This window comes from Chrysemys picta, chromosome 4, assembly GCF_011386835.1.
Source record: "Chrysemys picta bellii isolate R12L10 chromosome 4, ASM1138683v2, whole genome shotgun sequence".
NCBI classification, from domain to species: domain Eukaryota; kingdom Metazoa; phylum Chordata; order Testudines; family Emydidae; genus Chrysemys; species Chrysemys picta.
The window spans coordinates 56413146-56438474 of record NC_088794.1 but is presented as its reverse complement, the minus strand read 5'-3'; the positions used below and the strand labels follow the sequence as shown (position 1 = coordinate 56438474).

The 25329-nt window shown below is 55.1% G+C and overlaps 1 protein-coding gene across 10 annotated transcripts in view; it reads right to left on the bottom strand.

Annotated features, from left to right (window-relative positions):
• Positions 1-25329, bottom strand: part of NAV1 (neuron navigator 1) — a 286936-nt gene that overhangs the window by 189733 nt on the left and 71874 nt on the right. For 9 of the 10 annotated variants that reach the window (XR_010600984.1, XR_010600985.1, XM_065594971.1 and 6 more), the window contains 2 exons: positions 3876-4693; positions 1599-1702 (listed from right to left, as the gene is read on the bottom strand). Coding sequence is in view for 8 of the 10 variants with exons in the window: in XM_065594971.1 (XP_065451043.1) it covers positions 1599-1702; positions 3876-4675 (904 nt within the window). In the remaining 2 variants the exon portion in view is untranslated. Of the gene's footprint in view, positions 1-1598; positions 1703-3875; positions 4694-16280; positions 16531-25329 lie in introns of those variants that run through there. The other variant, XM_065594972.1, reaches the window with a different exon arrangement.

Below are 25329 nucleotides of genomic sequence, written 5' to 3'. Positions count from 1 at the left end.
TCACATCTGCCGAGTTCAGGTTTACCCATGAGAAATCCAGCATTGCCAGCTCAAACGGGCTGGCGAGCGAGCGGTCATTTCATGGCTGTCACTGGCTGAAACCCAGAAGGCGAGAGCCCCACACCATTACTGAAAAAATGAACCAAACTCTCCTGTTCAGGCTGGGTTGGATCCGAGTCTGGGGCAGATTTCAATCAGTGCAAACCAGCTTTCCTGCCCCCCGATCAAAGGACATGGTAAATACATCACTTGGCATGGGATGGCTGGGCAGACCTCCTCCCCACAGACAGACGGTCTGGCAGCCACCTCAGGCTGTGTGGTGATAATTCAGGGCGGGAGTGAAATGGACGTGAGCAAAAGGCAGAGGTGGTTGCTAGCTCCGGAGGGGCTGATCAGTTCCCTGACCATGAATGGAACTGATGTGACTCACTGGAATTGCAGGGCCAGATTCCTGTCCTGCTTTACACCACAGTAAATCCAGCATCACTCTGTTAAAATAAAGTCCCCTGGTGTAGGTGAGAGCAGCATCTGCTCCTTCTCCCTCCACAAGAACTGTCTATGGGCCAAAACGATGTCAAACTGACGGGCAAGAGATATACAGCCACGTTGTCATTGTGCGCCTTCCAGAGCCCCGGCGCCGCTATGGGAAGTGCAGAGGACCACAGGACCAGCAGCAATCACGGGAGCCTTTCCCCGGTATTAGACAGAAACAGGCAGCAGGAGCCTTTCCCCAGCATTAGAAGCAGGCAGCATGGCTCCGAGGTGACAGTCCAACTCCCATTGAGTCCAGCGCAAGTTTTGTCATTGACAGCTATGGCAGCAGGGTCAGACCTAGCTTGCATGTCTTCCCCCAGCCACTAGCAGGTGCTGAAGAGGCAAGGGACACGGATATGTCCCTGCAGAGTGCCTACTGGTGCTAACGCTCCCTGCCCCTTGCATTCGGGGCCTGGCTTTCCCTTCTCCAGCCCTTCGGCATTGTTCATAGCAGCATTTTACATCCATTCTGCACTGGTGGAGGATCAGGCTGCAACCCATCCAGGTCACAAAGGCCCAGCAGGGCTCCCTGCACCCTCTCCCCCATGGCAGACCTAGAACCCAGGCGCCTGTAAAAACCACTGACATCTGGACCCGGGTTCAGAAAAAAACACTCCGCACAACCGGTGTGAGCACATCCACTCTGTCATAGCATCCCCAGCCAACGACGAGCGCTCCCCAGACAGCCTGCTGCCAGCACTCATTAAACGCCCCAACATTAAAGGCCCGGCACATAGCCGCAGAGTTTAGCAGGTAATGACGCACTCACGGCCAGCCTCATTTTGAGCTAATTACCCGGCGTCTCAATTTTTCTCTCTCATTACGCCGCAAGAGCCAATCAGCCGCATCCCGCTGCCCCTGGCCACCGAGTGCAGCAACCTCAGTGTTCCACCAGGCCTTGCCGAGTGCCAGATTTGGCCGAGTTAGTCAGTCAGTTACCCTAAAATACGCCCGCTGGCTCCTTCCTTCCCAGGCCCCTCACCCGGTGACAGAGCTGTTTGCTCAGGTCCCACGTGCTGCCTCCCACTCCAATCCCTAGAGGGGTGAATCCTAGCTTGACTCACCCAAGCCTGGGAAGCCCAGTTCAGGCCCGTCTGCAGGGCTGGTCGGTTCCTCACACGCGCGCTCCTCCTGGGAGAATTCACTCTTCTCCCTGTCTCCCTGCAGCCTGGAGATGGAGAAAGGAGTTAGCATATGTGACCCCCGGTGAATGTGTTACGAGTCCCACTCTGTGCCGCTCCACAGGGGATATGAGTTTGTTACAGCCCTCAAGCCAGGTGTCTGGCCTGTTTAACTCAAGCTGCTGCTTTGAGCTCTGGAGATCCCCGGTTCAATCCCTCATGTCAGGTGTTGGCCAAGAGGGCTACTGTCATGCATGCATGAAAAGCAGCCCCCTGGAGATGCAGGATAGTCCCCTGGGGTAGGGGTTCATTCCCCAGCTATTTGGAGACTGAAAGCTCGTTGGGCTGCCGGGCAGCAGACTCAGCCGGCCCCACGCCAGTAGCAGCAACAGGGGAAGCCAGAAGATCCGGGCCCCACAGCTGGAGGGGACCATGACAGAAAGGATGGGGCAGGGAGCCAGTGGAGGGCACAGCTGGTGGCCAGGCTGCCTCTCCTGGTTGGGAGGTAGGGCCCAGCATCTGATTCCAGCAGGGAACCCACCTGGTCCCCCTCGTGGCCTCTGGATTTGGAAATGGGCATGGGACTCACTAAGGATTGGGGGTGTTTAAACACGTGTCGGATCCTCGTTCCTTCCGTGAGGTCAGTGATGTGATGCTTATGGGTCTAAAGAGATCAGGGCTTGGGTCTGGTGCTTCTCTTACTGAGACCAGTGTAACTGGCACTGGCTCCACAGGGGGTTCCTCCTGATTTACACCAGAGTGAGTGAGAGGGGAATCAAACCCTGTGGAGTTACTCCTGATTTACACCCAGTTGGATGGGTGGATAACACAGGGATCAGGGGTTTGCTCCAAGTTGCTCCACACTTCCTATCCCAATGTCTTTTCAGCCACTCAGCCCGGGCAGGCTTTTTCCAGGGGGATTCTCTGTTCCACAGGGGATCATTGTGTCCCCAGACAGCTGTCCCTGGCACCCCCTCTGTGGCCACGCCCCCCCAGCTTGGCTTGGCAGTGGCAGAGAGGCCTCTCCCCTCCCAATGCTGCACTCTTGCTTTCCCCACACAGACCCCCCAGCTTGCGTGGAAGCTGGTGGAGCCCTGGGAGGTCACACCATTTGGCGATGCCTGCTGCAGTTCACACCCCTCTGAGCTATTGGTTCAGGCTCCCTGCAGACTCTGGCATTGCTGCCAGGGTCACAGGCAGGCCACATTATCAACTTTTTCTCTGCATCCACAAAGGCTTGAAACATCAGCATGGGGTGCTTAGGGGCTAGGTCTGGCTGCACCGGCGAAAGGGGGCAGGGAGTATAGAATGGGGAGCTGAAATGACGTGGGGCGCTGGGAACGATCCAGCTGTTTAACCGCACAGGACAGACCCAGCCGCAAAGGCTCATCTGAGCTACTCTGATGCTGCCCAGCTGGACCCCGGCTCCCCCGGGAGCCTGTGGGACCATCCCTCGCGTGCAGCTGTTATGGGATAGAGTTCGGTGCTCTGCTCCTGCGAGCGCAGCTGGGATCAACACCACGGCGGGGGTGGGATGCTTCTGGGAGCACAGCTCTCTCCCTTCCAGCAGGGCAGACTGCACAGCCTACAGCTCCCAAGGCCCAGGCGGCTACTGCAGCCCAGCCTTCTCGGCAAGCAGAGTGCAAGGCTGCTGGCTGGCGAGCTGGCTGTGTGTTGGGACTCGGGGCCTTTCCCCCATCCCACACACCAGCGCCAGGCCTTGGAGGGCTGGAGGGTCCCCTCCCGGCTGCAGGCTGGCCCAGCAAGGGAGAGCTGCATGAGAGTGAAGGCCAGGAGGGCAGGACAGAGCCCCATGACCCCAAGGGGACTTGCTCCTCCTGCTCTCAGAACCACCACGACTTGAGGCACAATTGTGGCAGGCAAGGCATGAGAATGACAGGGGTGAACAGCAGGAGTAGCCCCCCAGTGCCCCCCATTGTCTGTGGCCAGCCCAACCCCACCACGACTGTGTGTGCCCAACCCCCACCCCATGCATGAACTGAGCCCCACATTCCTCATGTCTGATCTCTGAAAGCCACCCCCCAAACCCCATGGTGTGAGCCCACCCCACCCCCGCAAATGCTCCCAGTGCCAATGAGGGGCATGGGCAGATGGTCCCATGGTTTGTGTGGGGTGGGAAGAGTTGGGGGAGGGGAAGATAAGATGCCCCTGCCCACAGAGGAGCCCCGTGCCCTGTACACTGCCGGGCAGGGAACTCACCGGTAGTGGAAGGGTGCCACGGTGGCAGTGACCGGGTGACTTTGCTGCGGGACTGAGGAGAAGCTGATGGCCGGCTCCTTATTCTGCATGGGGCTGCTGGTGCCCAGCGAGATCCTCGGGGACTTGTCCTCACCCCTGGCTGCCTTGGGCACCCCGCTGCCTTTCCAGAGGGCTTCCGACACCCACTGGCCTTTCACCGGGCAGCTCTGGGGCCTCTTAGCACTGGATCCTTCAGGGGTGCCGGGCAGCCCAGACTCACTGCACAGGCTGAAGCGGGACGGGCTCTTCCCCTGCAGCTGAGGGGTCTTGGCCAGCTCGGCAGTGCCACTTGGCTTCCCCGAGCCCTTCTTGGCGCCATGGCTGGTATAGGCCTCTCCAGGCTTCGGACTCTCCTTCTCTCTCTCTGTCCCTTGAACCAGAGCCTTCTTAGGAGCCCCCGTTGCTCGAGGTGTTGTCTTCGGGCCCCCCCGGGGGCTGCTGCCTGGAGTCCTAGTGCTCTGGCTGAGGCCAGACTCCACTCCGTCGGCCCTTTTGCACTCCGATGGCTCTGCTGTCTCCGGCCCAGGCCCAGCCTCCATGGGGGCTTTGGAAAGGCTCTTCGGCTTGGAGCCTTTGGCCGCCAGGCCGCTAATGCAGCCTGGCGCCTTCCCTGGCCGTGGTGATGCCGCCCGCTGGGAAGGGGGGGCCCCCAGGCTGCTCTGCTTCGGGGGCAGCTTGCTCTGGGACATAGCGCGGGGCACCGGGATAGCAGACGCATAATGGCTCCGGCCAGTCACGTTCACGTTGGCCGTTCCATTCATTGTCAGAGGGTCCGCGGGCTGGGGAGGGAAGAGAAAAGCAGAGCAAATTAAAGCTGGGCTTGGGGATGAACGGGGGTTAGAGAGGCCCTGGGGATGCTCCTAGACGGAGTGCTAGAGGGGCCCCTCTGGCAGTGTGGTGCCCAGACTAGGTGGGGCAGAGGAACTGCTGGGGTTTGGACTAATGAGGAGGCCCGTGAGCCTGCCCTTTGGCAACAGGATCTTTTCCTTGGCCTCAGGATCCCTTAAAGATCTGCGTACTTGACTCCCCCTCTCCAGCGCACCCTGGGGGATGGGGTCCCTGTCACACCCAGCCATTTACCCTGGATCCTTTACCCCGGGACTGTATTTTCGGAGCTCTGCTTGAACCTCGGGGAACTGACTGCAGAATCCAGGAAACGGAGAGGCTGTGGTGTCTGCTGGCTACAGCTCAGAGAGAGCATGATCACAGAAAGGGCACCACTCCTTGGGGACCCTGAGCTGGCCCAGCCGAGGGGAGCTGGCTCAGGGGCTCTGCTTCTCTCATTAGCACAGGGGTGTCCTCCGACACGCGGGACCCTGCAGCCAACTTGCCAGGAGCCCCAGTGCTGCCCTCTGGATCCGATCTCATGGCAATAACAGCATCTCTCATCAGCCTGCCTACCCCATCCCCACAAGGATAGACCACTGGCCCTGGTCTAAAAGCCCATCCCAATCACCTGGGATGCTTCTGGCTTAGACAGAAGCAGGAAACGTCAGCAGGAAGCACTAAAAAAGAGGGTTACTTCATTCAGAAACATTTAAGATCCATTCTTCTAGGTGCTTCCCACCAAACTTTTGGAGCAGAGATAGGCCAGAGACATGATCTATGCTATGGCATCACAGTCTTTCGTAAACTGGTGTCCTAGCTACAACTACAGACACAAACTATCTTCCACACAGCTTGTGCTCCAGCTTTGTTGTGCTCATTCACCATGGACCATACCCTTTCTGGACACTACACAGCACAGAGGCAGCTAGAGGTTGGGTAATATATTGCAAGCAAACATGGCATCACATGCACCAACCCTCTCCCAGATCCAAACCCACCTAAAACTTTGGAGACGTCCAACTCCAGATTCACAACTTGCAGCTGGCCCCCATCTTGAGGATGGGTCTGAACAAAACCCCCTTTGTCATCCACACCCCACAGACCTCCAGGGAAGTTGGGATCCGGGTCTGTTGCCTGGAGCTGGATCCCACTGCTGTTTTTGAGGTTCCCCTTTTCACAATGCTGTGGGGGGGCAAGGACCCCAGTACAGTGGCCAGAACACAATAGCCATTTCCCTGATTATCCATTTCTACATGATTCCTCTCCATCCCCTCACTTGAGCCATGTTTCAGGGAGATTCTCACCTGTCCCCCCTGGTCCCTTGCAGCTGAAAGCAGGGGATGAGGCCCAGCCACACAGAACATGTCACCGTCTGAGCCCTCGAGTGGCCGAGAGGAATTCCTTTCATATGCCAGAGAAAAACGGGCAGATGAAACGATTGCAAGAATTCAATTTCCATTAAGAAGCCACCCAGAGTCCATATCGCTCACCCCCAGCACTTTAGTCAGATTACAGGAAATTGAGGTCACGACCCGATTTGGGGTTCAAAGCAACAACGGATCTGAAGAGCGCTAAGTGCAAAGCCCTCTCTCGCTCTCTGTGAAATCAGCTGTAAACAGTCAGCCAGGACAGGTGAATGTGACTAGGGTCTAGTGCTCTGTTCAGCTTCCAAGCTCCCTGCATCTCCTGCCAGGACCCAGGCTCGCTCTGATCAGCTAGTGCCGGCCTCCTCCCTGCCCCCTTCTGACGGGGTGCAAGAGCATTCTCCACTGCAGCATTGCACCCCCCAGAGTTCCTGCACTGGCCTTGTCTGTCTAAATCTCATCTGAACACACAGCTCTTCTCCCTTGTCTCTGCCCCCGAGGGTCTCTCCTCTTTCCCGTATTTATCATTGAACTCTACGAAGTGTCTCAGGACGCAGGCTGCGTAACGGACTCTACCCAGCAGAAAATATTGTATTCAAGCACACCTGGGTGGGCACTGCCAGCTGGGCAACAGAGAACCGCTCAGCCGGGCTTATCAGAACGAAGAGAGAGGCTGGTATCACCCTGCAAGGGCTGCTGGGAGACAGGATTTGCGACCGTTCTGGGGATCTCGTGTGCTGCATGTCCCAAGTTGCCTGCACATCCCGAATGAGACCTAGTGCAGGCGGATACAACTCCAGCAGCGGCACACTGGCCTCTGATTCCCCCCAAGCTCAGACGTAGCAGAGAGAGGCAGCTGCACAAGGCTGACTGTGATCTCTGATTCAGGGCCACCTGGCCCCAGCAGCAGGAGACTCCTGCTGTACCTGACACAAGGTCCAGCAGAGGTTGGGTGTAGCACAGCTCAGCTCAGACACAGGTCTGACGGGCCCCCAGAGACCTGGGCTCCAATCGAAGCAAATCACTTCACTACCCTGTGCAGCAGTTCCATGGCTCTGAAACCAGCTTCATAGATTGCAAAGCCTGAAGGGACCAGTGTGATCATCTAGTCTGACCCCTGTATAGCGCAGGCCAGAGAACTGCCCCACAATAATCCCTAGAGCATAACTCCCCTACCTCCTGGGACATGCGAGGGTTAAGCCATTGATGGTGAGCTGCTCGGATCCTACAACAACAGAGCAAATATCTACATAGACAGAAATAATAGAATCATAGAATATCAGGGTTAGAAGGGAGCTCAGGAGGTCAACTAGTCCAACCCCCTGCTCAAAGCAGGACTAATCCCCAACTAAATCATCCCAGCCAGGGCTTTGTCAAGCCTGACCTTAAAAACCTCTGAGGAAGGAGATTCCACCACCTCCCTAGGTAACCCATTCCAATGCTTCACCACCCTCCTAGTGAAAACGTTTTTCCTAATATCCAACCTAACCCTCCCCCACTGCAACTTGAGACCATTGCTCCTTGTTCTGTCATCTGGTACCATTGAGAACAGTCTAGATCCATCCTCTTTGGAACCCCCTTTCAGGTAGTTGAAAGCAGCTATCAAATCCTCCCTCATTCTTCTCTTCTACAGATTAAACAATCCCAGTTCCCTCAGCCTCGCCTCATAAATCATGTGCTCCAGACCCCTAATCATTTTTTTTGCCCTCCGCTGGACTCTTTCCAATTTTTCCACATCCTTCTTGTAGTGTGGGGCCCAAAACTGGACACAGTACTCCAGATGAGGCCTCACCAATGTTGAATAGAGGGGAATGATCACGTCCCTTGATCTGCTGGCAATGCCCCTACTTATACAGTCCAAAATGCAGTTAGCCTTCTTGGCAACAAGGGCACACTATTGACTCATATCCAGCTTCTCGTCCACTGTAACCCCTAAGTCCTTTTCTGCAGAACTGCTATCTAGCCATTCGGTCCCTAGTCTGTAGCAGTGCATGGGATTCTTCCGTCCTAAGTGCAGGACTGTGCACTTGCCCTTGTTGAACCTCATCAGATTTCTTTTGGCCCAATCCTCTAATTTGTCTAGGTCCCGCTGTATCCTATCCCTACCCTCTAGCATATCTACCACTCCTCCCAGTTTAGTGTCATCTGCAAACTTGCTGAGGGTGTAGTCCATGCCATCCTCCAGATCATTAATGAAGATATTGAACAAAACAGGCCCCAGGACTGACCCTTGGGGCACTCCACTTGATACTGGCTGCCAACTAGACATGGAGCCATTGATCACTACCCGTTGAGCCCGATGATCTAGCCAGCTTTCTATCCACCTTACAGTCCATTCATCCAGCCCGTACTTCTTTAACTTGCCGGCAAGAATACTGTGGGAGACTGTATCAGAAGCTTTGCTAAAGTTAAGGAATAACACGTCCATTGCTTTCCCCTTATCCATAGAGCTAGTTATCTCCTCATAGAAGGCAATTAGGTTAGTCAGGCATGACTTGCCCTTGGTGAATCCATGTGGACTGTTCCTGATCACTTTCCTCTCCTCTAAGTGCTTCAGAATTGATTCCTTGGAGACCTGCTCCATGATTTTTCCAGGGACTGAGGTGAGGCTGACTGGCCTGTAGTTCCCCGGATCCTCCTTCTTCCCTTTTTTAAAGATGGGGAAGATCAGGCCTCTTGCTCAGGGATCTAACAAGAAACGCACAAATAGGAAACTTGGCCTTAGCCAGGCTGGGGGAACAGGCGCAGAACAAAAAGAGGGGATAGCCTTTCCGACTCCCAGCGCCTGCTCTGCTTCAGGGAGCCAGTAAAACTCCTAGTGATCTGAATTGTGGTTTGCCCTTGGGGCCATGATCCCAGAGCAGGCAGCCCCCACCACAGATCGCTCCTCCTGGTTTCCTTCAGACAGGCAGGTTTGCAAGACAGCTGTCAATCACTCTGTGCCGTAATTCACCTAAAAAGAGCACCACTGGCCCTAAACTCCATCACTGTTAGCCCCTGGAGTCCTTATGTGCTGCCCTGAAGAGGAGCTGACTGCATTGTGCCCTGAACACCAAGCTGGGTGGAGAATTAAGCAAAGCAAGAGCTGATTTATTACAAACAGATTAACCTATATCCCTGCCATCCCCAGACTGACTCACTCCACCAAGTTCTATCGGACACGCTCCCGCTGGTGGGAACAGCAACCTGCTTACTTGGGGGCCGGGCACACGTGGAAGCAGGTTTGCAGAAGAGCTCAGCCCCCAACATGCCGAGCTCATTGGACAACCTGTCCCATATGGTCTATTTCACCAGTGACCCACAGCACCGCCCTCCAGCCTCTACAACGCCCTTTGTACCAGAGATCGCAGGAGACTTCTGTGGCCTGCGCTGTGCTGGAGGCCAGACCAGACCATCCCAGTGGTCTTGGATTCCAGGAAATTAGCATAGGGAAGCGTCACTTTCCCCAGCCCCTGTTTGTGTGTATGTTAAACCAATCAGACTCCCTGAGGGCTTGTGGAAACTGATCAGCATAACATGTAGTGTGAACATGCTTACTCCAGAATAAGCCTGTCCACACAGTACATTTCCCTGGGTAGACTAGTCCCACGACTCACACACATCATCTCCCATTTGAGCCCCCTGCTCTAAGGGAATTAAGGGTCAATCCACGCTCTTGGCTCGATCCTCAGCTGGTGTAAATACAGGCAGCTGCATTCCCTTTAACGAAGCAATACTCATTTACACCAGCATAGGATCTGGCCCTATCAGTGCCACTTTGTAACCCAGTGTGACAGTATGGCTGCCACCCAAACACCCCCTTATGGCCGGGGGTACCTCTGCAGTGCCTGCCCCATTTCCCCATCTTCGGGGGCAGGGCTCCTTCAGCCCCATGCAGTCTTTCTCCTTCGCTCACAGCCCTGCTTGGGGGCTGGTTTCTGTATTCACAAAGTTCCTCAAACACAAGCAGAAAAGGGAACTTCCCCAGTCACTCACAGAGTCCCCAAGCTGTCCTAGAGCATGGCTCTTACGTCACAGTCAGGGGAGCACACAAAGCTTCCCTCCCAGAGCCTCTCTTATCTGCCCCACCCTGACTGCTTCCTCTGCAGCCCCTCATGCCCTGCCCCCCAAACTGCTTCAGCTCCCTTATAAGGAACCAGCTGCATGAGGGGCGGGGGGCCTGCCCCATGCCAGGTATCTCTGGTTGGCTCCTTTAGCAAATCTGCTCTAGGCTTCACATTTCCTGCGAGCAGCTCCCTCTGCTCAGGTTAAGACTCTCTCTCGTCTGACCGCACAGGACAAAGTTGTGGCCAAGCAGCCGCTTTTCCATAACTTCCTCTCCTGTATCTGTGCCGGCCATGTTGCCCAATTGTGTTTGCATCCAGTGCATTCTGGGCTGCTGCCCCATGGCGCCACACAGCAAAAGACAGAGGGCCCTGCGGCCACGCACAGAGAATGATGCAAGGTTAGCGCTATAAAGGAGTATGAACCAGGTGGTGTGGGGATACCCACTGTGTCTTGAGACAGCCATGTGCCTCTTCCATTACAGCAGGCAGAGACAGGGCCTACAAGAGTGTATGTGATAAATGGAGGAGGGGAGCGTAGCAGAGGAAGCAGCTAACAGAAGGGGGTAAGTGAATGCAGGTCCCCCGCTCCTGTAAAGTATGTGATAGCATTGTGGGGCTGGGTGAAACGGTTGCGCTGCGGGATAAAATTCTGATACAAAAGGGGGCTTCAACCCAAAACGCAGGCAGGTCCGCACCCAAAACATAGGTAAGGCACATCTGAGTCGGCTCAGCAATTGGCACGATGTGGTTGGAGGATTTGGGCTGGATGTGGGGGTATGTGGGAGAGAGAAGGGCAGAAACACCAGAGGAGGAAGGAGAAGGCAGCAAGGAAGTTTCAGACACAACCTAAACAAGCCCTGGGAGCGTGACCCTGAGAAAAGCCTGGGGGGAGAGCTTTTAGGCTGAGTATTGGCTGAAAGGGGGTTGGAGATGTGAGCACAGAAACTAACTCCTACAGCTTGAGTCCTGCTGTGGTCAGGGAAACAGGACTTTATGTACGTTCTTGTAAATAAACATCACGGCACCAAGGATACCCGATAGGGTTGCCAACTCTGACTGAGTTATTCCGGGAGATTCCCCCCCCCCCCAACATGACGTAATGTCATTTTCTTAAAATATCCTATTAAAATCTCCCGGGTTGCTTTCAATAGTCAGCGAGTGATTGATGCCAATTCCAGGAGACTCCAGGCCAATCCTGGAGGGTTGGCAACCATAATACCCGACTCCACCTCCACCATCACTGTCTCCTCCTAGCGAAAACAACCTGCTGGACCCAGACACTTTGGCCAACTGCACGGGTGTAAAGGGGTAACAGCAGCATGCCCTGCCTGCGTGGTATGCCAGCTGCCAGCCTCCCCCATTGGTGAGTGGGAGTGCATTGGCCCAGCGGAGTCCTAGGGAGGGTTAGTTAGTATGAAAGGCTGTGTTGGGCCCTCAGTGTCAGGGGGTCAGAACTGAGGGCAGAACGAGGACTGAGGAGTCCAACCCACCCCACGCATCCCCTTGGAACTGGCCCCGCCACACGCTGGCGGTTTACGTTAGCCCGGGCTCCTGAGATCAGCTTACATGCTCGAGAGGAAAGTAATTCAGGATGTGCAGGGTGGTGAAAGAATGCTCTCAGGGCAGCAGGGGGTGTTGGGAGACCGCAGATCCTGCTTGGAGATCCCCACAGTCACACAGCGTCGAGTCGCATCGATGAGCAGGATCCGGTTCGTAAAGGAGCATTTCCGAGCAGGGGGGCAGGCGGCTTTGCTAGCCCGCGGCATGCCGTGGGGAGGGGGCCTATGGCAGCCTCTTCTCGCATTGTCTTTTGGAGCCCTGCTGCTCTGATTGCTCCTGCTATTCAGCCTGGCTGCACTTCCCTTCGTGGCCCGGTCAATCGATTTCACACCTGTTCTCGTCAAGCCTGGAGGAGGCGTCCGGGTGAATTTCCCCCTTCAATGCAGAACCAGGATGGGCTTGGCGCTCCTTGTGCAATTATACCAGCCCGCGGCGTGCACAAGGAAGGGGGTTGACACCTGTTGGCCTGGGAGAGCTTGTGCATGTGTGAACGTAACGGGGCCAGGAGAAGAGCTCGATGGTCTCTGTACATCTCTGGAACAAGTGCAGCACAAGGAAGATCAGTGCAAACTTCCCACATGCTATGCTGGAGGGACGACGGCTAGGGCCGAGAGGGGGTGGGGGTCTGCCTGGCTCGGTCCCCCCTTGGTCTCTCGGCAGAGACGCATACTAAGGGAGCCAATTAGCAGCGACTGTGATGTGGTCTGAAACCTGACAGCTCATTTCACAGGGGCGGTGTCCGGTGTGTTAACCACATCTAAAGAGGGGAACAACTTTCCGTCCCTGACGTGGGCTGCTTTGGAGCCGCTCGACAGGCCTGTCACCAACCCCTGCAGCCAGAGATCACAGCATTGAAGGCCAGAAGGGACCATTAGCTCGCCTTGTCTGACCTCCTGCCAGGAAGTTTCCCTCAGTTGCCCCTGTGCTGAGCTCAACAGAAAGGTGTCCTGGCCGGATCTAAGGACATCAAGAGATGGAGAGTCCACCGCTTCCCGGGGGAGTTTGTTCCAATGACTCACAGTTAAACATTGGTACTTTGTCTGGCTTCAGCTTCCAGCCACTGACTCTCCCTCTGCCTTTCTCTGCTAGATTACAGAGCCCTGTAATACCTGTTGTGTTCTCCCCGGGAAGGGACTTACGCACAGCACCGCTCACTCTTCTTTCTGATCAGCTAAACAGACCAAGCACAGCAAGTCTGGCGCTGTCTGGCATTTTCTCCAGCCCTTGAATCATTTTGGTGGCTCTCTTCTGCGCCCGCTCCCATTTGTCAACGTCCTTTCAAACACTGTGGACCCCACAACTGGATGCAGCGTTTCAGTGTTGGTCTCCCCAGCGCCGCACGCAGAGGTAAAGTCGCCTTCCTGCTCCTGCTCACCGCACCCGTTGAAACGCTCAGATATCGCATTTGTGCTTTTGGCCACAGCATCTCGCTGGGCACTCGTGTCCACTCTGACCCCCCTAGAGATAGTCTGAGTCCCTGCTTTCCAGGACACAGTCCCCCAGTGTGTGGGTCTGGCCTGAATTTCTTCCTTCTCGATGGATGACCTTGCATTTTGGCTGTGTTAGCAAGCATTTGATGACCCTGTCCTACATCTGGGCTTCCTCCCTTGAGCTAGCCCTCGGAGCCTCCCCTGTCCTAGTGACCCCCCGGAGATGCTGTTAGCTGCAGTATATATTACAATTCCTGCTGCGTGCAGTCCCAGTTTCTCGTTGTGAGATCCCTGGGGGGACCTGCTACGTGCTGACACTGCCTGTTCCAGCCTTCTAGTTCTCTGCTGTGCTGGAGAAGGGGCAGGCAGGCAGAGCTGTTTGCTCTCCCTGAGCCTGGCCCGGGTGTCTGTCTTGTCGCATCCCTGTAGTTTCCTAGCCTGAGCATCATTAGGCAGGGCCTCCAGGGGCTGGGATAATGCGCTCCCCCGCACAGGCTGGCGGGGAAACTTTCCCCTGCTTAGGAGCCTCTTTCTTGTCCTGTCCAAGCACCGCCCAGGACAGATGTGCAGGGAAGCCCTCTGCTGGTCCCGGGAATGCGCTCAGATTACAGGCCTTGCGGAGCACAGCTGGGAAGCCTGCCAGCCACAGCTGGCCTGCAGTAACGCTTCCCGTCCCTGAAACCTCAGCTGCCCATTTCCCCCTCCTCTACTGGGGGACAATGGGCAGGTGATGAGGTGGATACAAGCGGCTCATGGGCACGGGCACCACGTTTTCGCATTCCCAGCCAGCCTCCAACCCGCTCCAATGCAAAACACATGGTCTCTCCTGCTTGGATGCTGAGATCTTGGAGTTGCAGTGGAGGACACCGCTTGCAAAGTGCCAGGCCAAATTAGCAGTGTTAGGGCAGCTTGATTCTCCACTGCCTTGCACCTTAGCATTATTTCTATTCCAGTAGCACTTAGTGACCCCACAGGAGACCAGAGCCACAAGCTTGTGGCCCTAAGTCCAGTGCTCTATCGATTAGGCCAATGTGCCATGACTATAGCCCGGTGCAACGGGAGCCAGGCCAGCACCTGATCCCACAGCACACTGCACCAGCCTGGTGCCTTTTCTGCACCCACAAAGGGGCAGGGCAGGAGCTAAGGAAACGGTGGAACACAAAGGCCCGGATCTGCTGTGCAGCTATACTCAGCACTTGCGGAGCACTTTTTGCAGAGTGCAGGTGGGAGTCGCTCCATTTGGGAAGCGAGCCCGGGGCCCCTGACTTCCACTCAGACGCTCTGCCCACTGGAGCATGGCTTCTCTGCCACAGCAAGCATCAGACCCAATGAGGACAAGGATAAGGTGCCACCTCTCGATGTCCTATCCAGTAGCCCGCAGTGCTACCTTAGCATCCACCTGCACACTGACCCCTCCACCACTAGAAAGCTACATGGGACATACAGGTTCCTCCTACTCCTACCTGACCCTCTTGGCACAACCCTCCTGCTCCTAAACCAGGTGCGAGGGGTGGATGCCATGCGAGAGGCCATGCGACTGCAGTTAGGAATGGTGCGGGGGAGGGGAAACAAGGGGCAGAGTTAAGGTTAAGGCTGGGGAGGGGAAATAGGGGGCAGAGTTACTGGAAGCTTTGCTGAGCATGTCCAGACATTCTGATAATACTGTGGATGAATGAGTTAGCCCCTTGAGCGCATGCTAAAGGAGGCATTATTGTACCCAGGGGTGACAGCACAGGTGGGGGCAGGGGGATGGGAGGATTAGCACCCCTGCAATGGAAATACTGCAGGGGCTCTTCCCCCATGTAAACTTGCACATCCCTGGGGGGCGGGCAGAGGCGACAGGGGGACCTGGAGGGGCTTGTGCAGCTGCTGTGGTGCCCAGGATGAAGCCAGGGAGCAGGGAGTGGAGGGGTGGGCCCAGGCAGGGATGACAAGGGGATGGGGAAGCGGGACAACTGTATCAGGGCCCTGACCTGAGAGGTGCCCTGGAAACCGCTGTAACATCAGTGTAAATGAAGTGCAGGAGCAGGGGAGCTGCCCCAGCAAACAGGGCATTTCTCTCAACGGGCCTGGGAGCAGCAGGTATGAACCCCCAACCCCCCACCTCTCCATGCCTAGTCCCAATACCTCCCTCACCCCCATTCGCAGGGAGCTTCCGCCCCTGCCCCCCCAAAACCGGCCCATTGTCCAGTCTCACACCCACACCATCACCACTGGGTTAGAAGTCTCTGCGTCCCACGCTAACTGGGGTGTCACTGTCCAACGCTGCTCCCTCCACAGCACGCTGGAGCGCTGTGAACCCATCTACACGAGCGTGGCTCACAGCTCACGTACCATTATGGGCAAGTGGAGTGCTTGAAAAGCCTGCTGGGTACTGGCATGCAAATGAGCCGCACCCAGCCCCTCCCTTTGCTTCAGCTTTCCCCTGGGCCTATACACAGGTAGTAGCTATGAGAGGCAGAGCAGGGCTGGCCCAGATCCTCCCTTTGCTTTCCTAGCTCACGGCGAGTTTGCAGAGCTTGGCCAGGGGCTGGGCTAGGCAAGCAAAAGGAAACGTGACCATGCAGGGGGGCACAGGCCTGGCTTGTGCATCAACCCCCAGCCGATGGAACGAGCAGCGTTCTGCCAGGCGACAGGGCAGAAGAATGGGCCTGTGGAGAAGGCATTGGACTAGAACTCAGGATCTGTTCCTGGTTCTGTGGGCAAGTCTGTGCCTCAGTTTCCCCACCTGTAAAATGGGGGAAACACTCCCCAGCCTCCCGGCGCCCCCCGTGACTGTTCATGAGCCGCTCGGACACTACACGCACGAATGCGGGAAAGGAGATGAAACAAGAGAAAGGAAGAATAAACCACTACAGGAGGTCACTTTCTTCTTAATCCCACTGTCCGCTTCTCAAGCCTTCATGTCACAGGACCGCAGCCCATTGCTTCCACTTGCACAGGACCGCCTGCATTGCAGCCACTTTCCACTGCATTGCAGCCTCCCGGGAGGGGACTCCCTGCCTGAGCACGGCAGCTCCCTGCACCCCAGCTCCTTCCAGCCAAACGTCCGGAGTTGCAGCCCAGGGCTAAGTGCCACCCGCCTGCATTCAGGAGGCACATTACATAGGAGAATGAGAAAGGGGGGATTTGACTCACCAGAGCGCTGGGCTAAGCAGCCTCCGCTCACACGCTCCTCGTAGGCCGTACGCAGAGGAATGCAAAATCTGGGAATGCAAATCCCATTTCTCACCAGATGTTCGCTGACCGAAGCATCCCTCCCCGGCACACTGGCTCCTGCTCTGCAAGCCAGGCAGGGAATCGGAGGCTCTCAGTGCTGCTAAGCTAATTCACTTGCTAACCCATCTGAAGCAGCTTTGCCAGCCCCTCGGATGATCGTCAACAGCTCACTACAAATCGGGCTTCTTTAGGGTTTGTTTTTTAATTCCCCCCCTTATGACTATTTCCCCTGGTTTAATTCCCTTCCCTCCACCCGTTCTCCCAGCTGCCGTCTTGGCTCTCAGTGCTGGCTCCATCTGGGGGGGCGGGGAGAGCTAGTTACTCTGGAGGAAGCCAGCGGGAACGCGCCGAGTGAGTCCCTGGCAGTCGAAAAACGCTGCTCTGGCTAGTTCACTTCCCCAGCTGCGCTTGCTTCACGAGGGCAGACCCAGAAAGTCTCCATGGAGGGAGAATGGGTCTAGAGGTGCGAGCAGGGGCTCCCGAGTTCTGATCCCGGCACTGACTTCCTGCACGGTCACAGCCAAGTCACCTAACTGCCTGATGCCTCAGTTTCCCCCCACGCAACGATACTTCCTATAACAAATCCATGCGCTACGGAGGCTCTCAGTGGGTAAAGCACAGGCATGTGCAAAGCTGGGGTTAGAACCCTTGTCCGGCACAGAAAACACAGGCCTTCACCACTTGAGATACTGGAGATTTCCCTTAGGTGGTAGGAGTAGTAGATCTCTTATCTTCTTGCGGGCCCAGCCAGTGAGGAAACCATCACTGAAAGACTAAGCTAGAGCATTGCACAAGGAGACTAGCTGGTCAATGATGGGGAAGAGCTTCATGAGTAATAGGGAGCATTGAAAGAGAGCAAAAGACTTGTAGTTTGGGAGCTTCCCCAGAGGGTCAGAGCCTCTGCCAGGCCTAGCATCCAGCCACATGAGTCTGTCTGGTCAGAACTCTTGGCTCCAAAATTCAGGCTGCGGTTTCCCTGTAGATTCCAGAGCTGCAGGCTGGGACTGCAGGCCCCTGTGGTATCTGGACTCTCTGGCTGCTGGTCCCAAACGGGACAGACTGGCTGGAGGAGCTGCAAAAATTGTGTTTAAAAAAGTGACAGCAACTTTTCCAAACCTCCTTCAAGGTTCCACTCGGCCCCGAGTCCTGGGAGCAGGTCTGGGTTGGTTCTGATTTTCCTGGAACCGGTTTTCCAGTCCCTAGGTTTGAAGGGTGTTTCCCCCTAACATTTAGGGCCCAGTCCCCTCTCTGGGGGTAATTCCCCTGGCAGAGAGGGTAGCACCAGGCTTAGACACCCACTTCAGCCCCATTCAAAGCTGGCTTTGCTGACTTAAGTGGTGCCTGTGCCTTGGGCAAATCTCATGCCTTGTGCTCAGTTTGGTGTCTAAGCCCCACATGCCCTCAAACATGCCCCCAACCAAGGTCTCTGGGATGGCTTCAACCCTCTAGAACTGGGGAGCCTAGGTGGAGGTGCACCCAGCAGAGAACAGCCCAGGGCAGGACAGCCGCCTTAGCAGGGCCACGGCCGATACTGGCGCCAGTTAGCCCAGCGGGAGAACTGAGCATCAGGGACTTTCCAGCTGCCAAGCTTGCGTGGGAGGGGGGCGCTGAGACGGGTGGTGAGCCAGCCCGATCAACACGTGGGTCAGGCTGTTATTCCCACGCACCTGCAGTCCTAAAAGCTCCCCACAGGGCATCCCGCAGGCTGCTCCCCACGCCAGGCTGTATGGTGCAATGTGATCAGAGCACCGCCTGTGTGCGCAGCAAGGCGCTCTGTGAGCCACCGGCCCCATGCAGAGCTCCCTCCTGGAGGGGCCAGCTGTCTGCTGCAGAGCCTCCATTCAGCATCCTTCTCTTTGCCTCCCGCCAGTGACCACCCACGCCTTGCCCCTGCAGGGATCTGTCACGGCTTGGCAACCCTCATTCCAAGTGCCCTTGTCCCTGCCCCAGGGAGAGCGGTGCTCGGTGCCCCCATGCTGGCACACAGGCCGATAGGTGTAAACTGGAGCTGCCTAGAGAAACCCTGGTGTGGATTTCAAGCAAGCTGTGATGTTATTGACATAAACTGGGATCGGATAGATCATTGTTGCAACCAAGGTCCTGTAGTGGCACCCAAATCTTGTATAAAGGGGGTCAAATGGGGTGTCTAGGACAAGGTTATGGTTTACTGGTTATGATTATGCTGTCTATATGTGTGTATCAGTTTTGTAGTCGAAGTTATGAATATTGGCTCTATACTGTCTGTATGGCAAACTTATGCTATGCTTCTGGGTGACATCCCAGACAAGCTGAGATTAGCTCTGCCTAGCCTGCTTGATGGCCCATTAAGGACCATCAGCTATACAATGGACCCATTGAGAGAAGGCAGATACGCCTTGTAACTCAGCAAAGTATGCAGGGACTGGCCCATGTGACTCCAGACTCCATTTTGCTGTAATTTTCCACAGTAAGAACAAAGAGGTGTTCTTACACCTGGAAAAGACTATATAAGGCTGATGCCTCATCTCCGTCTTGTATTCAATCCGGCTTCTTACCTCTGGAGGAACTTTGCTACAAGCTGAATCTTTGAACAAAGGACTGAGGACCCATCCCAGCTGGGGATGTTCCAGAGACTTGATTTGAACCTGCAGTTTATTCCATCGCTGCTGCAAGCCTGAACCAAGAACTTTGCCATTACTGTATGTAATTGATTCCATTTAACCAATTCTAACTCTCATCTCTATCTTTTTCCTTTTATGAATAAACCTTTAGATTTTAGATTCTAAAGGATTGGCAACAGCGTGATTTGTGGGTAAGATCTGATTTGTATATTGACCTGGGTCTGGGGCTTGGTCCTTTGGGATCAGGAGAACCTTTTTCTTTTACTGGGGTATTGGTTTTCATAACCATTTGTCTCCATAACAAGTGGCACTGGTGGTAATATTGGGAAACTGGAGTGTCTAAGGAGATTGCTGGGGAGACTTGCGGTTAGCCAGGGGGTGAGACCGAAGTCCTCCTAGTCTGGCTGGTTTGGTTTGCCTTAGAGGTGGAAAAAACCCCAGCCTTGGGCTGTAACTGCCCTATTTGAGCAATCTGTCCTGAGTTGGCACTCTCAGTTGGGTTCCGCCAGAACCGCATCGTCACACAAGCCTACGGGGGAGGGGAGGGACATACAGCTCTAGCCACGCCTCTTTTTCTTTGTGCCACGCCCCTTGTGTGTGCACATGTGTCATGTGTTCACCCCTTGCACCATGCTACCGGCTCCGCTCTGTGCCCTGGGCCAGCACTAGCCCCATGCTGCACAGCATTAGTTGCACCTTCTTTTTCTTGACTCTTGTGCTCCTCGCATGGGCTGACTGGTCCTGCTGAGTCGGCACATTCTGGAGCGGAGCGGCTCCCCTCTGCCCACTATTGACCCCCTTCTGACAACAGAAATTACTACAAGCCTCCAGGAGGGGGGACTGAAGCCTGAGTCCGCCTGAGCCCCACCATCCCGGGCTGAAGCCTTTGGGTTTCGGCCCCAGGCCCCAGCAAATCTAACGCCAGCCCTGGCAACCCCATTAAAACAGGCTCGTGTCCCACAGTTTGAGAACCGCTGCCTTAGCAAACTCTGAGTCAGCTGGAGGAAGCAGTCAGAGCGCCATTGAGCGCTGCAGGCGGGTGAAGCCAGCTGGAAATTTTATTATGAAGTTCTTGGTGGACTTGGCCTGTTGGAGCCCGTTGGCACCAGGAAAGTTTGGATTTCTCCCCTGATGCCAAAGCATCCCTGCTCTTGTGCATGTGGTTCATGTGAGGTTGGGAAGTGGGGACGCTCTCTGTACCCGCCGCTGTCTGTGCCGTGCACAGGGTCGCCTGGAGAGCTGAGTCCGTTCCTGAACCAGCTAAAGTGAACAGCTTGGAAACTGCAATGAGCGACATTGCCAGGACACTGTGACTGGGGCCGTTTACAGCCATGGCCCCTTCCCAAGGGAGATTGGAAGACCGTGAAGACAGAGAGGAGGAAAGCAGGAAGGTGGAGGGGAGATTGGAGGAATCTCTGCCATGATGTTCTCCAACCTCCTCTATTTCTATGATCCCAGTTTGCCAGCTAAAGCCAGCCCAGAGTCACCTGCTGCAAAAAGGGGGGCTCATTTGGAATCTCTCCAGCCTCTGTGCGAACTGAAATATAGGTCATGCTTTCAGGGTGCATCAGGGCCTACAGCTCAGAGATTGCAAAAAAACCGGCTGAAAGGACATCTGTAATCCAGCAGAGGAATCAGACTGGCAGTGTATTTAATCTTTAAAAAGCACAGCAGGCTAAGGGAATGCAAATCCCAGCCTCCACGTCCTGCGACGTCCACGGGCTTTTCATTTCATCAGGCTACATTCAGCTAAATTAACATGAAATCTAGTTTTCAAAGGCCCTTGGGGGCTAAATCATATGACCGGCAGGGCTTTCGGAGGGACTCCGGGTAACACACTGAGTCACAGAAAGAAAGGTCTTATTTATCAGACAAGATCTAAGTGTTCTCATGCATTAGCAGCAATGCTTTCATTGGGAGCTGTGAGCTACAAACCCTTCAGAATTGTTTTAATTAGAGGCAAGGGGGAACCAGTTCAAATAAACCTTGCCTTGCTCTGAGCCGAGGGCTCTGGGATGTTCGGGTAACCTCTCTTTCCTCCCATTAACTTTCATTTGCAGAGCTGCCTCTGTGGTTTGGGCTCAGGCTGGGATCTGGCCCAGCAGCGCCAGGATGCTACGATCCCCTCGGTATCTGTAGTCCAAACAGAAGCAGGAGTTAGCAGGGATCTCATGGAAGAGCCTGTTGCGGGGCGATCCAGAGCAGCTGTGCCGGTGTACGAGGCTGGGGCAGGTCAGCTGAGGGCTGCATGGGCATTTGGACTTCTGGGGGCCGAGCTAGACAGAGACCCAATTCTGAACCATTTGGGTTTCCTAGACACGTGGAACTTCAACTCTGAACCCTGCTGAATCAGGGGGCAACTCACATTCAAATCCTGGGTTCCAAACCCACAGCGAGGGCTTTGGGTCTGGGTCAGACCCAACAGGGCTTTGAAAGATGGTGGAGTTGGCCAGGCCAGCACATGAACTCCAGCTCTGTCAGACCCAAATCCAACCCCTGAGTCAGCTTTAAAGCCAAATCCCAAACCCAGCTGAAGCCCAACCCAGGTCCAACCCCCCCGTTTCCAGCATTAGCACAGACCTGTGCCGGGCTCTGCAGAGACCCGTGCATAGGAGCTCCGCATTACTGCACAATGCACCGGAGGAGCTCAGAGACTGGCAGCTACTTCTGGACTCTTGCGCCATGGGCCAGTGAGAAGCTGGGAACATCGGGGAGGAGTGTGAGAGCAATCTGCTGTCACGTACGACAGTGGGGGGATGGGGACCCATGGCAATGGGGCCAAGAAAAATGGCAATCTTCAAACCCCAGTTTTCTTTCGATCTGGGTCCTGATCCTGCCCCTGTCTCCCTCGCATGTGAATGGATTTAACTTGCACTAACCCTTGGACAGGTGGGGAGCTGAGGGCCAGATTTCCAAAGGCCGTCGGCACCCAGCAGTGTCCCCATTGGGACACTCAAACTCAGATTTGCCCAGCGCCCAACACATGCAGCTCTTCGCAAAAGCCAGTCCACATCGCGGATGCCAAGCCTTCTGAAATGGCTGCTTAAGGGGCTTGCCTGAAGTTACACATCGAGTCTGTAGCAGAGCCCGGAACTGTCCCCGGATTTCCCAAGTCTGAGGCCAGGGCCCCAACCACTAGGCCATCCTCCCCTTGCTTTGGCACCGCCCTTCTGAATTTCTATTAGCAAAAAGCAAGCGATGTTCATGGCTGGCAGCAGACTGGCTGTGAGTCTGACTAAGGAGGCAGCTGAGAGCTGGATGGGCGCTTGGTCAAGATCTCGCTGAAGGGGAACACAGTGTTAGTGGCAGCTGCAGAGAAGCACAGTCAGGAAACGAGGATGCGTGGAAGGAGTGGCCATGCATGAAGAGACGGAGTCAGAACTAGGGAGCTGGACCAAGGGCTGGATGAGGAGGAAGCCAGTTGAGGAATCGGTGATTTGGATCATGTTACTTCTGAGGAAGGGCCAGGATCAAGCCCTACAACAGAGTCTGGAGCAGGACAGGAAGCCAGGAACATCATCTGGCAGCCATAGCCCAGGTAGGCCAGCAGCGTGGCTCGGTGGTTAGGGTGCTAGCCCGGGACTCAGGAGACCTGCATTCAATCCCACCACTGACTCCCTGTGTGACCTTGGGCCAGTGGAAATTAGGCACCTAGATCCCTTTGATGATCTGGGCCTTAGGGTCTCTGGGCCTGAGCGCTGCCTCTTTACAACACGGGCAACAGCGCTGCCACCCACCCCAGAGCAGTGTGAGGGGAAAGAGGGGAAAGACCGCAAGGTGTTACTTTTTCATGGGAATGGGGATCTTGACCCGCATGGGACATGGGGCCAGAATGAAACACAAGCAAAGGAGGCGGATGTCTGGCCCTGTGCTCCAGGGCAGGTCCCGCCAGCCAGGCACCAGTCTGAGCTGGCCAGACGGGAGACATATCAGTAGCAGGCCCAGCTTTGGGAGCTGTGGGGGCAGGCAGCCCCCACCATGGACAGTGGGACTGCTCCTTCCCCAAGGGCCGTGCGAGACCCGGACACGGATGGAGAGCAGCTGGCTCTAGCATACTCCAAAGAAAACTGAAGCAAGACTGCTAGGAAGAGGGAAGAATTTCAAGGACTCGGCCAGAACTTTGATCTTTCCTGCCACTGAGGGCATGTGCCCTCTGATTGCTAGAATGCCGTTTCAGGGCTGTGCCTGTCTCAATCTGGTTAGGAGACTGTACCGGGATTCATGCCTCCATCACCTCAGGTTAGACCACTGCAAGGTGCTCTGTGTGAGCCCTGTGGAATCACCAGGTGGCCCACACAGACAGATAAGTGCCCATCGCGTCATGCTTCCCACTGGCTCCATCTCCAATATCAGATCCACTGCAAGATCCTCATCCTTTAGAGGCTAAGATTTTCAAGAGTGATTTTAGGTGCCCAATTCGAGGTACCTCGAAGAAGTCTGATTCCCAGAGGCTAGGTGCTGGGCACTTTGCAGAAACTGAGCACCCCAAATCACTAGTCACTTTTGAAGATCCCTTCTTCAAGTGGGACCCAGCTGTCATGGACAGGCAAGCCATCATGCCCGCTGCAGTTAGATGGACAGCCCAGGATTCACCGCTGAGCTTTTGGCTGTGAAACTCCCTTCCAGTGGAGATCAGGATGTGTCCAAACTGCGGCATGCTCAGCCTGCACCAGCCTTCTCACACTGACTGTAACTAGGGAATGGCCAGGAGTCTTTCCCCAGGCAACAAGCAACTGAAAACAAAAATCCCTGCTTAGAAAGGGCTGGAAGCAGCAGCAGAGGGGCAGGAAGGCTGAACCTGCTGGATGAAAGTAGCTTTTAAAATTGTCTCTTTGGCGCCTAGATACCATGGTGATGGGCACATCGTAAATGCATTGAGAAATGGATGAGATTCGCTAGTGACGGGTGCTCTGCTAACCTCATGGGACGGGGACCGAGGTCGGTGGGAATGTGGGGAAAGTTGCTGTATGACAGGAGGCAGTGTCACCTCCTAGTGGATAAAGCAGGGCCATGAATGAGCAGTTCAGGCTGCACACACTAGAGGGCAGCGGTGTGCTCACACTAAGATTATTACAGCATTTTGCACTTGCAATTACAACACAATGACTTTTATTTTGTGCCACTTCGTACAGAATGAAATTGTGTGTTGACGGGACTAAATAATAAACAACAGCAGATGGAGAGGGGGAGGCAGAGACAAGGGCAAGCGAGAGAGAGAGAGAGAGAGAGAGAGAGATCTTTCCTGCTGAGATGGGAAGAGAGTTGAAGACTCAACGAGACGGAGACATGGGGAGTGTCGAGTTAACACAAAAGTGTTCTTAGCCGTCTCTTTACAGGGGCCTCTGACAAACTGGAGTCCAGCCTCCACGCTCCTGCCAGGCTTCTGATTAAAACACGCTGGTGATGGGGAGTGAGGATAAAGGGATGAAACCCGAGAGATGCAGGCAGGCAGGTCTCCAAGGACCCCATGGAACACCCGTTTTGTTCAGTGTCTTTACAGTGCCTAGCACAATGGAGCCCGGCCCATGACAGGGACTCATAGGCACTACCACGGCACAGATACAGAACAGCTGAGGAGGTGCAGCACCCATCCACTAGAGCTCAGCACCTCGGAGAATGAAGTCTTTATGCCCAGCCCCCTCTCCTCATCTCTCATATACACGCCTGCTTCCCGCCATGTTTGTCCCTCTCCATGCTGAGCCCCACTTGTATGCCCGCGTGGCAACCTGGTGTCTAAGCCAATTAAGGCAGATGAAGCCGAGGCAGCCAATGATTGGCCAGAGTCAGCCTCAGGAAATGTAATTCTGCTGCTCATTGCCAGCAGCGTATTTGGCTGATGAGGACCCCGTTATGGATGGCAAGTGTTTCCAAAAGTGACTAGTGATGGGGGCCCCAACCTGCAAGCCCTTAATAGGGCCTGGCTTCCAGGAAGTGCTGGGCACCCAGCCCCTGAAAAACAGGCCTGTGTGAGGTGTCAAAGGTTGGGGCCTCAACACCACCAAACCATTTAGAAAATGTCAGCTGATGGGGGTAGAGCATGAGCCTGGCATCCCTGACTTGAAGGTGCCAGGGGCTTAGCTTGGGCTATCACAGGCCACATTTCATTTTACTGGGATGCTCCTTTTAAAGTGAAAGGTTTTCCAAACCACTAGAATCATAGAATCATAGAATATCAGGGTTGGAAGAGACCTCAGGAGGTCATCTAGTCCAACCCCCTGTTCAAAGCAGGATCAATCCCCAACTAAATCATCCCAGCCAGGGCTTTGTCAAGCCTGACCTTAAAAACCTCTAAGGAAGGAGATTCCACCACCTCCCTAGGTAACCCATTCCATTGGCTTAACTCCACCCTCCTTGAGGTCACTGGGAAT